Here is a 15,601-nt window from a genome sequence, read left to right on the forward strand (position 1 = left end):
AAAATCTTAAAAAAAAAAAAAAAAAAAAAAAAAAGACATGAGGTAGGCCATTTCTTTGATAGTCATGTTGCTCTTCCTCTGAAAGGGAGAATTCTAATTTTAAAATGTTTCTTGTTCAATTTTAACTATTTATAAAAATGCAAGAATTGTCTTTTAATACACATTTCTAGATTTCATATTCAAAATCCTTTAAAAAATACTGTTTTTCTTTAGATATTTTGAATAATGTTACCAATATATATTTCCATACCTGCTGTTTGGTGCTAGCATTTAATACTTTATAAGTGTACATAAAGGGCTCTTCCCCACACATGTGTAACAAAGAAAAGTTCAATATTGTTAACATATCAACAAGACAACTGGCATTACAGAATGATATACTGAATTTTTATTTGTTTTAATTTTTTAATGTGTAACTCTCAATTCATTAAAAAAAATTTTTAATACTTTAGCTAACATCTAAGCACAACTTTTTAGGAACATATCTGTTGAGCAAATCAATATAAACCTGTTATTAATGAACAAAACCATAATTATGCCAAATGTTTGTAATTTTCATGTTCTACCTAGAGTTATTTCCTCATATTTAAATTAAATTGCAGGGACTGATATTTCTCCTTAATTACTTTTCAAGAATATCTCTTAACTGTTTAAAGTATACATAGTAATGTTCTAGAAAGAAACTATCTTCTCTGTCTCATGTTTTCTAAGGTGACCTTTCTTGATTCTCACTTAGAATCTGCTGCTTTGTAATTGAATTTCTCTGACATATTTATCTTAGAATCACAATATAAAACAGAATGAAGCTATTTTAACTTCCCTTTGCTTTAACTGCTTAATACTTAAGTTCGCATCTATTAGAATACATCGGTTCTTACATGCTATGTCATATACTTTAAAAGAAATCGGGAGAGACCAGTCTGATTGTTATTTTTAAAAATAACATATTTCAGTATAAGAATATGCAAAAAATACAACTGTTGACTGTCTTTCTAATACAGTTTCCTAGTATAGTTACAGGTATCACTGACTTAACTATCATTGTTAAGTCTTACAGTTTCATGTTATAAAAAGCAGTGTTTTAAAGTCTGTAAAAGCAGTGAAAAAGTTCTTTTAAGTAGAATCTCAGCCCTGTTTAGATTTTACTAATAAATCTTGGCCTAGTAATAAGTTGGGATTACATTTCATGAATAGCTACATTAATTTTTTTTTAAAGTGCAGATGATCAAAAACTGACCTGTTAAAGAGAAACGTGGTTTAGAAGCTCTAGTAGAAAAAAGGCAGGAGAAGGGGTATATTAACATAACCTACTTGAGCCATTCATCCCCCTGCCATATTGGGTATTCTCAGACACTCATAGTAGCGGGTACTTTCCTGCATTCCTTTCTCTTAACTAACCTAGATTTAGACAAACTTACCTTTGTTGTGACCAGCATGATGATACACTGAAAAATATGTAACGAGAGGAAACTAGTATGGAATTTAGTGAGAAAATAATACATTATAAAGGAAGAAATGTATACAAAGTAAACATTACTCATATTTTATCCTTCCAAAAGATCTCAAGATCAGACTACTAAAGCCTATTTTGGAAAAACATTCTGAATTACTTTGAATTTACTCTGTGTTTAAAGTAGTGATTATTAGATTTCAGTGAACCAAAGGGTCAGCAGATTTGGGGCTCCTCATCCATTACATCTGGGGAGGAGCCCAGGAATCTGCATTTATTATCAAGCTTGCCTGGTAAGTCATGTGCAGAGGTCCTAGATTATCTCTGAGAATTACTAAGTGGGCTCAGGACATAGAGTTCCAAGTTGAATGATGACAGTTCTCATTGAGGGCTCGAAAGAAGCTAAAGTGGAGAGAAAATATTGGAAGTAAATGTATAAATTACCTTCATAGCAAAACCCTTATTTTTAAACAAAAATCTAAATATGGTATGCATTCTTAAATTTCAGTAGTGAACTAAATGTTTGGGACCATGGAGTAAGTAGGAAGCTGTGTTCTTTTGTCTAGGAATTTGGAATCTCCAGAGATCCCAGTATATTCCGTAAAGGGCCATAAAGAAATTATAAACACCATAGATGGTGTAGGTGGACTGGGAATCGGGGAAGGCGCACCGGAAATTGTGACTGGCAGTCGAGATGGTAAGTTAAAGTATTCTATGTATTTCAAAAAATTTTTTTCTTTAGATAAATCTTTATGCAACAGTATATCTTTTCTTATGGAAATTGACTTTGGTAGCCATGACTCCCTAAATCTAACTGTACTTTTTTAATAGGCAAGTTTAATTGCATATCCCTCAATTGCCTCAGACTTGTGGATGTTTTGAGATAGAGGCATAGCACTTACTATTTTAGCTTTGAGCTAGTTCAACTACTAACAACCATAGTTTCTTATGAACTTTGAAAGATTTAAAATTTCTTTACAGGTTTTTGAGGCAGCTGACAATATAAGGTGGGTGGCAGCTTTTCACATTTTGGCGGGGGAGGGACAGAGGGAAAGAGAGGGAGAATCTTTTTTTTTTTTTTTTAAGATTTATTTATTTGTCAGAGAGAGAGAGCGCACAAGCAGGGGGAGCGGCAGGCAGAGGGAGAAGCAGGCTCCCCGCTGAGCAAGGAGCCCGATGTGGGGCTCCATCCCAGGACCCTGGGATCGTGACCTGAGCCAAAGGCAGACGTTTAACTGACTGAGCCATCCAGGCGCCCCAAGAGAGGAAGAATCCTAAGCAGGCTCCATGCCCAGTGCAGAGCCCAACACAGGGCTCAATCTCATGACTCTGAGATCATGACCTGAGCCGAAATCAAGACTCGGATGCTTAACTGAGTGAGCCACCCAGGCACCCCTCACTTTCTTTTTTTAAAAAGCAGAATTAGTACTTGTGAAAATTGTCATGTTGATAGCTGGTTGAACATCGAAGTTCTGTGATCCTTCCACTGAGCATTGTAGAAAGATCCAAGGGCACCAACACTACTTTTCTACCCTGTGGTGACTAACAAGGGACAGGTCTATTGGTGTTCAAAGATGTTCTGAATGACTGTAAAAGGAGTCAGAATTTGTTGATTCATGTTGGGTACATAAAAAATTTGGTACCTTCTTGGGTTTGGCTAGTTTTTTTTTTTTTATGTTATGTTAATCACCATACATCATTAGTTTTTGATGTAGTGTTCCGTGATTCATTGTTTGCGTATAACACCCAGTGCTCCATGCAGAACGTGCCCTCTTTAATACCCATCACCAGGCTAACCCATCCCCCCACCCCCCTCCCCTCTAGAACCCTCAGTTTGTTTCTCAGAGTCCGTCGTCTCTCATGGTTCATCTCCCCCTCCGATTTCCCCCTCTTCATTCTTCCCCTCCTGCTATCTTCTTCTTCTTTTTTTTTTTGGCTAGTTTTTAATGGCTGCTCAAGACCATGAGGAAATTGTTTTAAAAGAAAAGTGAGATATATTTTTCTAACAGTTATTCAAAAGTGTCTGTTTTAGAAATCAGTTATTCCTTTTAATCATTAAAGCACTATGAAAAATGTGAGGAAAAATAGCATTCAATCTACCACAGTAGCATAACCCTTAGATTTGTTTTCCTTTCCAGTCTTATATACAATTTTATATAGTTGTCAGTGTGGATATGATTTTTGTCTTTTTTTATTTTGTGTTTTGTCATATGCAAATGTTGCTGTTTCCATCATTACCATTCTAATGACTATGTGATATTCTATCCTATGGATGTATCACAGGTGTCCTTAACCATGTCTTTGTTAAGCATTCAGTTTGCTTTAAGTTTTTGTTTATTGTTTTGGGAGAGTGACTTTAAAATAATGAAGGAATGAGTATCATCATGTATATAACTTTTTAGAATAAGCATATTTTGTGATTTTTAAAATTTATTTTCAGACTTTCCAAAGTACCCATGTACATTCTGAGCTACAGTAGATGAGGTGGATTTCCAGTCTACCCTACCAGCATTGATTTTCCTTTCCTCCTCTAATTTTATAGATAAAAATAGTAGTCCATTCCAATTTGTGTTAACTTCTTTCTATATTTGTTTATCAGTTAGTTTTGCTTTGTGAATTGTCTGTTTATGTTCTTTGCTCATTTAACTATTGCAAATTTCATATGAATCTTATCAATTTGTACGAACCCTCTAGAGTAATATAATAACCTCTTGTCACATTTGTGAGAATTTTTTTTCTCCTTAAAGTAGGCTTTTTAATGACCGACTTTATTTTATCCTTGGAGATAAATCTAGTGGGATATCTCCCCTTTTCCTGAGTTTATTATCTCTTTTAAGGATTTTTTGCCCTTTTCCTGTTCTCTCTTAAGTACTTGCCTTTTAGCCATTTTATTAAATGCATTTGTATTTCTCATAGGCAGTGATGAGTTTAGTTAGTAGTCCTGCAATTTGCATTAAAAGGAGAAGCATTGAGAAGAAATATGTGTTAATTTTATTTAATATTTCCCTCATCTCTATTGCCACAGGGAAATTAAACTTAATTGTATGTGAGATAGTATTCTAAAACCCCATATAAGAAATCATAAATGTAAAAATTAGACTTTGTTCATCTGTAGAAGAAAAATGGCAATGATTATAGGGGTAGTATGGAAAAAAATTAAAATGACACTGATATTATTCTAAATAAATAGTACATTAGGTTTAGGCTCAAAGAAAGACATGATCTGAATTTGTGTTTCCCTTGTCAGTCATACCTTGTTGATAACTTCAGAACAGTTGTTGGCTTTTCTGTGTATCTATTAACTTGGAAATCAAGTCCGACAGTAACATATGGGTTATATCTCTGATATTAAATACAACTTGCCCAAGTAGAAGTCAGAAATATGTGAATATTTTTCAAGTGTTATATTATCTATAATATGGCCATATACACAGGAAGTCATAGGAAGAGAATGCAGAAAATAAATGTCATCAATCACTATTGAATTTTCCCAACTCACTTGTATGCACAACAGGAACTGTGAAGGTGTGGGACCCAAGACAAAAAGATGATCCTGTTGCTAATATGGAACCTGTACAAGGAGAAAACAAGAGAGACTGTTGGACTGTGGCATTTGGTAAATTATTGAAGAACCTTGCATTTGAGGTATCAGATGGTAAAAAGCACAGTGCTTTAAGAAATTCCCAATAGTCTCATTACACTCTGTTTTGTGGATTATTCTGATAGTTTATTGAGGCAAATAGAGATGGTGGTTAATGTCAGCCTCCAGGGCCTAGGTTTGAATCCTCCCTTTGTTATTTCTTGGCTGAGTGAAGTGGGCAATTTACCAAGCTTCTCTGTTCCTTAGTTTCTTCATTTATAAAGTGGAGCTAATAGTAGAATTTACCTAATAGCATTATGAGGATTCAATGAATTAATACAGGTAAAGTGCTTAGAACTGTGCTTAAATTATTAAGTGCTCAAAAATATTTGCTACTATTATATACTTCTGTTTAACTAGATAATGTTGACCTAGTTTAGAGCCAAATGCCATTAATGGAGCTAAGCAGAGTTTCAAATGCTCAAATGTGACCTAACAAATCTTACATTATATGCTACACAGAGGATGTTTATTTTCTAGAACATAGTTATGCCATTACAGAATTATTTGTTATAATTTGATAACTGTGTTCTTCTGTTACTATACTTAAAATGAATATTGACCTTATAGGACTAATTGATGTATGCCCTAGTATCTCTTACTGAAAGCCATAATTAAAATAATTTTTGCTACTAAAGGATATGGGTCATACTTAGTTTGAAACTTGTATGTTCTTTCTTCTTTTTCTTAGTATAACCCTGTGTAGATAACAGACATTAAAAGTGTGATTTAACAGTACATGTGAACTGTTTAACTTCCATATGTTATTTGAAAATTGCACTATTATTTAATCAGAGGAAAGTTTTAGGTTTCCAATTTAAAAAAACAAGTTCTTGTATGGGAATTACTGAGTTTGTATGTTATGAGCAATAATATATAAACTAAGCACACGTACACTTTGGGGAGAAATTTCAGGATTTGTATTTAGAATCATCATCTAAAATTTGATATAATAATTAAAAAGTAATTACCTGTGGGTCCATTAATGTCTTTCATCTTTGATCTAAGGGACATAAGTGCAGTTTTAAATTTGGGACATTGAGTTTGAAAACCAATCCATTGATCTGACTCTTCTATGAATGTCAAGTATGTCCAGAATACTGTGGACATGCAAAGGTGAGAGAGATTCCTAGTCTCGCCTCAAGAAGCTTATGGTTTAGTAAAGAGGGCATGATATCTACACTAATTATAGTACAGGGTAGGAGTGATAAAAGGTCAAAAGAGGTGTGGATGCATATAGAAGGAATCTTGAGGGAGAGATGGCTATGGAGGAAGAATATTTTGACCTCAGACCAAGTATATATAGGATTTGAACCACTGAAATTGGGAGGAAATGTCAAGCATAAGGAGTAGCCTGAAATGTGCCCAAGAAAGTATGTTGAAGGAAATAGTGGTAGGGGTAGCCTTAAAGAGGTCAGAAGTGTTTCGATAGTGTCGAGGCTGTGCAAATCTTTGGAGGTTTTTGTGAGGATGAGATGTGACTAGAGCTTTAAGAAGATCAGATTGGTGCTGTGTAATCGGGAGAGATGAGTGCCAGAGGTACTCCAGAAAACATCCTCGGATCCAAGGAGGATGAGGCGAACTATAGATTATAAACTTACTGCAGGTGCGATCATTCATACAACTAAAAATATATCACGGTGTGTTACAACTTATTTCAGATTTCCTTGCAAAGATAACACCAGACAACATTTTGCAAAATAATGAGTTTTAAAGTAGTTTCTATCACATTCAAATATAGTTACTGCCAAAGAAAGCAATTGAAGCATAGCTGTATTTATTCTACCAAACCTGCTATGTTTGAACTGTAATTGACTTGTTAGTCTGTGGATATGGTAGAGAAAGAACATTTGCTTTGAACTTAGACTCCAGTGAGCACTTTCACTTACCCCTTCAGTAGAGAATCTCAGCAAATGAGCTTTTTCTTTAAAAAACAATATTAGATAACCAACTTAATAATCTTGATGTCCTGTCAGGATTAGCAAAACGAGATTCTGCCTAGTGTGATTTTTTTTTTGGGGGGGTGTGATTTGGTACAAGTTATATGTGTAGTTTTATAACATTATTTTAGCAGCCTTCAAATGAGCATTTAAAAGATCTGCGATGTATCTTGATTTCCAGGCAATGCTTATAATCAAGAGGAACGTGTTGTTTGTGCTGGCTATGACAATGGAGATATCAAACTTTTTGATCTCAGAAATATGTCATTGCGGTGGGAGACAAACATAAAAAATGGGGTAATGTACATTTGGGTTCTTTATAGTTTGAGCATGTTTTTGTCCACCTCTGAACTACTTCAAAAGGAGAGCACCTCTAATAACTCATCTTGTACAGCTCTTCTGCCAATGGTTTTTAACTCTTGGGGCTGTGCAGCCCTTTGAGAACTTAATGAAAATCATGGATCCTCTCTTCAGAAAGTGAACACATACTTAGATGTGGTATGACAGTCCCTGGTGAGTCACCAGCCCTTGTGGCCTATCTGTGGACCCCTGTGGGCTATGCAGTGTGATATTAAAATGAGCTAGTAAGAGGCCTTTTTTTTCTGCTAATATTAGAAAGCTTGAAATAGTAATAGCCTCCCCAAGTACTTTCAGATTTTTGGGTCCTGAGTTGTATACCTTTAGTGAAGAATGTGGTTCCTTCCTGTTTTCTAAAATCAGCTTTGATTGTACTATATAAAATAATTATGTAATAACAGTAAAAAATTATATGGCTTTCCAAATTAATCTGCCAGACAGGGGAACTCAAGATGGTTTTGTTGATCCTATGAACCAAGAAGAAATTTTTTCAGTTAGAAGTATTTGATGTATTAATTCTCAAAACATAAAATGATTAGTTAAATGCTTTCGCATGAGCTGATAATTTTAAAGTTGTTTTACTTAGTTTAAAAGAACCTCCTGAATAGTAATCATTAGGCCATCAATAATAAATATTTTCTATTTCAGGTATGTAGCTTGGAGTTTGACAGAAAAGACATAAGTATGAATAAGTTGGTAGCTACATCACTGGAAGGAAAGTTTCATGTTTTTGATATGAGAACACAGCATCCAACGAAAGGTTTTGCTTCTGTTTCAGAAAAGGTAAATATGAGGGAAATGTCTTTCTATGAAGAGGAATGTTCATAGCTTGTTTTAGACTAATAAATAGAATTAGTCACCAAGGTTCCTTCCAGGTCTTTATATGAAGGGAGCTATTTTTAGTATATTCTTGTGGGAACTTGACAAGTTTTTCTGTGCAGAGAGTACTTTTCCAAAGTTTATCAGTTTTAGATTTATTGATTATAATAAAGGCCTCAGTTGGCTAAGAATCTTATTTTGTAGTTTAGGAACAATCACAAGACACCTAGCTAATGCTAAGAATTGGATCGACAAAACCTAGCCTAGTGTTTTCTAATAAATATATTTGTGTTAATACCTAATTATATACTTTTCAAAACATATCAACATATATACCTTATGTCATTTCATCACATTTTATTTTATATTCTGGTTTGCTATATTAAGTAAAATTATTTAAAGCGTCAATCATGGGCACATAGTAGGTTCAAAAAAATTAGTCATTTACACATACATACATACTTTACCTTGTTCCAAAAGTATTTGAGGTGGCTTAGAAGGAAACATACAGTGCTACAACATCAAAAATAGATGAAGAAAGCAGAGCATAGGGAAAATACTGGTTAAAAAAAGAAAAAAACAAGATGATGAAGCCTGGAGTAAGGGGACTGCATAAGATTAAACTGAAACACCCTGTCATTGGCCAGAGATGGGCTGGGAATGTGACTGACTTCCTTGAATGTGAAAGTAAAGATCAGTTACAGGGGCGCCTGGGTGGCTCAGTCATTAAGCGTCTGCCTTCGGCTCAGGTCATGATCCCAGGGTCCTGGGATTGAGCCCCGCATCGGGCTCCCTGCTCGGCGGGAAGCCTGCTTCTCCCTCTCCCACCCCCCCTGCTTGTGTTCCTGCTCTCGCTAACTCTCTCTCTCTGTCAAATAAATAAATAAAATCTTTAAAAAAAAAAAAAAAGGATCAGTTACAGATTTGTAGTTTCCACAGATTAAAATATATAAGTTGCTCAGGAAATAAAAATTTACTCTCTTGTTCTCTCTCCCTCCATTGTGGATTCAGTAGTACTTCTCAAACCTTCCTATTTTGTCTTACTTTGTTGTTACTGTTAATTATTATTATTACTGCATATAAATTGCTGTCACTGCCTGATACACTAAATTCTTAAGGTAGCTATAAATTGCAATATTGTTTGCCTTCATTATCTCAGAATATAGTTAAGTATCTGTCAACAACCTAAAGCACTTTATTAAATTTTCCCTTATGCAATTATAACACATTTGTCATCCAGTATACATATTTTAAGATTTTATGATTTATTTGACAGAGAGGGAGAGAGCACAAGTAGGCAGAGTGGCAGGCAGAGGGAGAGGGAGAAGCAGGCTCCCGCTGAACAGAGAGTCTAACGTGGGGATCGATCCCAGGACCCTGGGATCATGACCCAAGCCGAAGGCAGACGCTTAACCAACTGAGCCACCCAGGAGCCCCTCATCCAGGTTATTTTAAGAGGTCATGTCCCCTCTTGCTTTTTGTGTTTTTTTTTTAATCAGCTTTCAGAAGCAAAAGAGAAGTTTAAACTAGGAAACAAATTGAAATAGGTTTTAACAGCTTGAACCCATTCACTTGAGGACTCTTACACACTTAAAGGGTGTATTTTGAGATACGGGGATTTTAATCTGCTAATGGTAATCCTTTTACAAGACTATTAAGTCAAATGCCAAGACTAATCACTCACTGAAATGTGAAGTGTCTAAGAATGATTTAGATTTAGCTGGTCTCACTGTTTCTGCAAAGCAGAATCTTTCCTCCCTCCTTCCATCTCTGTCCTCCCTCCTTCCCCCCCTCCCTCTCCCTGCCTCTCTCCATCTCTCTCAAATTCCTTGCAGTGAGTATTACACCATTAACACTGATTTACTAGCTGTTGTTGAGGTGCTAACAAGCTGTTAACCTTCCATTTGCCATTTTTGTCTTTTAGTTTAATGTGACTGATAAAGACCCTGGCTTATTATGACCTTAAAACACCATCTATAAGCCCTTGTAGTCCTTATTTTGAAGATTAGACAAGTCAAATGGTATAAATTAAAGATAAGGCTTTAAGTTAAAATTCATTCTGTATATGGGAACTTTTTGTAGTTCCCACTCAGTTTTCTGGGAACCTGAAACTCCTGTAAAAAATAAAGTCTGTTTTTTTTTTTTTTTTAATTCAGTATCCTTTTTTCCCCTTAGGATGAAGTATATGTTTTTGCATTTTGAGTTTTTCTTCTCCCTCAGAGTGAGCTAGAGATATAAATGTGTAAAATCTATTTGCATAATTTATATGGTACTATAAACTTACATGGACTTTTAATCTGATAACATTTTTTTTAATCCAGTAGAACTTTGTTTCATAAAGCAATAAAGAAAAATGATGCTTTTCTTAATTTGTGATGGACTCCTATAAATCTCTGTAGCCCTTACAAAGAGATGTGCCAGAAATACTCTAATTACTTCTATAACAGTTGAAATTACAGTAGTAAAAAAATTTTTTTACAGAGTTTCTCTCCTAGGGCAGTCTTTGTTTATCATATAAATGTAAAAACTAGTTATGTGCCTCTCGCCTCTGTAGGCTCATAAATCGACTGTGTGGCAGGTCCGACACCTGCCACAGAACCGAGAGCTCTTTCTGACAGCTGGAGGCGCCGGCAGCCTTCACCTCTGGAAGTAGTAAGTCTCTGCCTGCGAACATTGCTCCTTTTTAAGTTACTGGTGGGCGGAAAGTAGGATTGGATTGAACTTTGTTGTCTTTCTTCCTCCTTTGACTCAGTTCATTTTGATACGATTTTAAATTAAATGGTATTACCTAAGTATTATTTTTGTCAGCTTTTTAAAAAATTAATATACTTATTTTACACTTAGTAAATATTAACCTTCTTTTGACACACTAAATATATTTGTCATTGTAGTTGTGTCTTCCATTTATCAGGGTAGCTTAGGAATAGTCCTTTTCATAGATGAAAATCATGGTTTTTGCTTGTTTTTTATTGATGTTGTTTGTTTTTGTTTTTCTGTTTTGTTTTTGATATGAAAAATGTGACCCAAGGCTTTTGTGAAATATTACCGTCTGGTCGTTAGAACACTACCTCTAGAGAATAGGAAAAGGGTTGGAATTCTTAATTTTAGATCCTGATAATTTACTTGCCCAAGTTCAGATACCATCGTTATGAAAGAGCCTGAAGAGCGCTGAGGCCCCTGGTGGGTCTCCAGGAAAAGCCTGGTCATTGAGTTTGCTTTCTGTGTGCTGTGGGCAGGCTGGGCTACGGCCATAGCGGTGCCCGGAATCCCACATGCCCTAAGGTGGCACGTACGAGGCCAGCTAGCTGCCCATTTAAAAGGCCCGATAAAAGTTGAGAGTGAATGGTGTTTCTTTCTTCATAACTCAAGGAAAAAAGTCTAACAACACAAGCCCACAAATGAAAGATATTTCAAAAATAAAGTTTGATTAATGATGTAAAAAGAAAAACATCTTCAGCATGGCTGGGACTTTCACATTTGCAAAATACGTGTCTATTTATTAGCTCCTTTTAGAAGCTAGCAGGGAGGCTTATAAACAGGGCTACATTTGAAAAGTGTTAAGGTATTTAGGCATCCAGCTGACAAAAAACTGAGAGTGAATGCGTTAGATCAAGACTGTATAGTTTCTGTGAGTAAAAAGCAGAGGAAAAGTTTTAAGAATTCTGGGAGAATGCCCGGTAGACAGACTATTTGGTAACTTCTCTTTTCCTAGTATCTTGCCCATCATCCTTCCCTGATTCTTCCAGCCCAGTCTGCACTCCCCATTAGGCTCGCCTATCTCCTTAGTTAAGCCATGCAGCAGCACATCACTATTCTGCCTGGTGACCAAACTCCTTAGGCTGCTTCCTTGAAGAGCTGCTTTCAGTTTTCTTTGTAATCCACATATGGAGTTGTATTCCATGTGATGTGCAAACACTTTTGCAGCTAGAATTTTTGATGATTGTATAAAGTGGGGTCTTGTATGTAATTAGAGATTTGAAGCTTATCTCAATATGAACTTCAATCCTTACCAGAACAGATATCTAGTCTAATCTTCAAATTGGTTTGGAGATTTGCTGCTGGAATATTATACCAGCAAAAGAGATTTGGTTTAAGTAAAATGATATTTAGCTTTATTTCCATTTGCCAGTCTCCCTTGGTAGTAATGCAATTAATTTATAAATATTATGGAGCACACAAGAGTTCCTAGAACATCTCATCTAGTTAATTCAGAAACTGTTTTTTGAATGAATGGACCCCAACGTGCTAACTTTTTGTGTGTGTATTTGAAACACACACACACACACATTCTCTTTATTGTTGTCTCTTTATTTGTATAAAACACATTAGAAAGATTATTTAAGTATTTGTCAGTTGCAGTAATCAACAGAGAAGTAAAAATAGAGTTACTGGACTATATGTATATAAACACAGTGTGGAGAATGCTAAGATTTCTCTCCTTACCACTCTGGTCTTATTTGCAGCGAATACCCTATTCAGCGGTCAAAGAAAGATTCTGAGGGAGTAGAGATGGGAGTTGCAGGCTCGGTCAGCCTTCTACAGAATGTCACCTTGTCTACCCAGCCCATTTCCAGTTTGGACTGGAGTCCAGATAAAAGGGGTCTCTGCATCTGTAGTTCATTTGATCAAATGGTAAGAGTACTGATTGTTACAAAACTCCATAAAATTTGATCTGAAGACTTAGGACTTGAAACCTTCCAGAGGAATGCTCCTAGTATTTAGAACGGGCGCTGGGATCCTCTGACCCTCACTGAACAAAGCTGGATATGACTGATGAAAACAGGCCCCAGATGCATACGTCCAGACTAACCTCTCTCTGGGTGTGAAACACCGAGCGGCGTGTTCCGGTGACCAGACCCGGACCTGGTTTGCTGCAGTACGCGGAACATCAATCTCTCCGGCTCTGCTCATCTCCCCTCCATTTCTAAGAAGAAGTTGTTACATGTCTATAATTAAACATATTTTAAATTTGCTCTCCATCCCCACACTTACATAGTTTACCATAATACCTGGTTTAAAATAGTTCTAAAAGTACTGTGAATTAACCTTCATAAATATACTTTGAGAGATTTCAATGTTGTTAAGTTTCTGTAAAGAATATTATTTTATAAAATCCCAAAATGGCATGGTCACACTTAACTGTTTTCAGCTGTACAACTCATAAAATGAAATATTACTTACCAAGTGAATATTTACAATGACCTCTTTTTACTTAAAAAATAGGAGTCAAATTAAGACTTTTGGTTATTGACTGGTAAGTGATGTTGAGATGTATAAGATTATGGGGGTTTTCTAGCCTTATTTTTTGTCAAATCTTTTCATATATTTTATGAATAAATTTGTTTTTGAAATCTGTGGAAGCTTTGATTCTGTTAATTTAACAGTAGTAATAAAGCCAACACCGTCACATCTTTGCTTTATAAATGCTTAATAAGTACCTCTTCATTCACTTTCTTTAATGCTCACCAGATCTTTTGCTCAGCTCAGAGGCATTCACTTTCATTAAGCTACCCTCCCTCACTCCTCAGCTCGGGAGTCAGCCACCTAAAAACATTTGTAATATGTAAGAATCCAGTGACTTCGTGGGTTCTTGGCAAGTCACTAGTTTGGAATATTAAATTCAGAAAATTAACCTTTTAAAAAATCCCCAAGATGTTTTTTGCTGTGGATATAATTATGGAAGTAATAATTAAATTGAACTTAAAGCCTGTACCTGCTGGGATTTGGTTGTTTGTTTTTTTTCAATTTTCAAAGAAAAATAAAAATTGTGAAATTCTCTCAGAAAACTTGTATTTGGTGGTGTAATTAGAGAGGTTTAAGTCAAGAACAATAAATACTTCCATTTCATTAAATCTAAGATGTCATCGATTGTAGGATGATCTTCAGCCACTGAGAAAGGAAAACGCTGTCCCTGAAGCTCATACATACTTTTTACGATGCAGCATTTCTTTAATGTTCATTGGATGTTCTTTTAAACTTAGATATATGTTTTTTCTTGTGCATCCTTATAAAGGAAAACATATAAAATAAATTTGGTATGGTATGCCTCAGATTTCTGATTCGGAGTGTGATCCTTCTAAATCGCCTTTTCATGTTTTTCTTACAGTATTGTCCTTTGTACCATAAAAAACGTTGGTGACGCGGCCTTTCTTTGAAACATGCTTCTCTATTGTCTTCAGTTAACTGACACTTACTCTGCAAGTTTTGGTATACACGTGCTGGCGGTGACAACTGTCATGATTGCTGCCTGGCTTACCAAAGGACCGTTTTCAGTTGTCTGTTGCTGGGTCACAAATCATCACAAAACTTAGCATCTGTGCTCCGTGCAGCATCAGTCAGGCAGCCTGAGGATCTGTCTCCAAGGTGGCATTCAAGTTGTCAGCTGGGACCTCAGTCAGGCTGAGAACCAGGGGCCTCTCCACATGGCATGTGCTTCCTCAGAGCAGTGGTGGCTGGGTTCCAAGGATGAGTATCCCAAAAGAGAAGGCCAGGTAGAAGCAATACCATTTCTTAATGGCCTAGCCTCATCACTCACTTAGCATCACTTTTGCCACACTCTGTTAGTTGAGGGAGTCACAAAGTCCCCGTCCCTCCCCAGTTCAAGGGGAGGGGACATATAAATTCCACTTCTTGATGGGGGCTGGGCTAGGTTCTGGGAGAGTATGTGAGACTTAAAATACTGTGTCCACTTTTGGAAGATACAATCTGGCTTGGTGAGATTACAGGATGAATCTCAATTTCAAAGATGTAAAAATCGGGAGGAGGGTGATGGGCTGGTTAGAATTGATGAAATTTGTTACTTGGAATGCAGCTCTCCTGTCCCACTCATCTGCTTACACCCCTCCCTGCCCCTAACTTATTGCAGCCATTACTAATCGCTCATGGTACTAATTTTCTCTGAGTCTCACAAGCTTTATCATACAACTAGGAGCTACTACCAACTGTTGGCAATACCCTAATGGAGTTCAGCCAGTCTCCTGGACCAGGCATTACTTCATTGTGGACTCCCTCAATCCTTGGTGCTGTTTTTCAGTATGCCAAGCAATGATGAGAATGTCCTGCACTAGACCATATAAACCAAACATGCAAAAACGAAATGGCACTTCATTTGTATACCATGAGAAGTGAGTCTCTTAGCTACCACAATGCTTAGGTTTGCCAGCTGGTATACCCTCTGTGTCAACTTACCCGATGTGCTGTATTGTTCTGAAGGCTTCCTGTGAGGGTCGAAGTAGAAGCAGACATTTAGAAATAATTAATCTGGACCTTGGTGAAGCCTAAAAACCCAACTCTGGGCAGTGAAGCCCTTGGATATTGTGTCCATTTTTGTGTACTTGTTTCCATCCTTCTGTAGCACAAACATGTAGCACTTGGCTGGAAGGGCCGAGATCCCGG

The 15,601-nt window shown here is 36.3% G+C and overlaps 1 protein-coding gene across 1 annotated transcript in view; it reads left to right on the forward strand.

Annotated features, from left to right (window-relative positions):
• DNAAF10 (dynein axonemal assembly factor 10) overlaps nucleotides 1-13,561 on the forward strand; it is a 23,098-nt gene extending 9,537 nt beyond the window's left edge. Inside the window, exons 3-8 of the mRNA XM_021699160.1 lie at nucleotides 2,017-2,147; nucleotides 4,965-5,066; nucleotides 7,212-7,327; nucleotides 8,036-8,170; nucleotides 10,761-10,858; nucleotides 12,670-13,561. Coding sequence (XP_021554835.1) covers nucleotides 2,017-2,147; nucleotides 4,965-5,066; nucleotides 7,212-7,327; nucleotides 8,036-8,170; nucleotides 10,761-10,858; nucleotides 12,670-12,877 — 790 coding nt within the window. The 3' untranslated portion in view covers nucleotides 12,878-13,561. The remainder of the gene's footprint in view (nucleotides 1-2,016; nucleotides 2,148-4,964; nucleotides 5,067-7,211; nucleotides 7,328-8,035; nucleotides 8,171-10,760; nucleotides 10,859-12,669) is intronic.
• Nucleotides 13,562-15,601: the final 2,040 nt, after the last annotated feature.

This window comes from Neomonachus schauinslandi, chromosome 10 (genome assembly GCF_002201575.2).
Source record: "Neomonachus schauinslandi chromosome 10, ASM220157v2, whole genome shotgun sequence".
Taxonomy (NCBI): domain Eukaryota; kingdom Metazoa; phylum Chordata; class Mammalia; order Carnivora; family Phocidae; genus Neomonachus; species Neomonachus schauinslandi.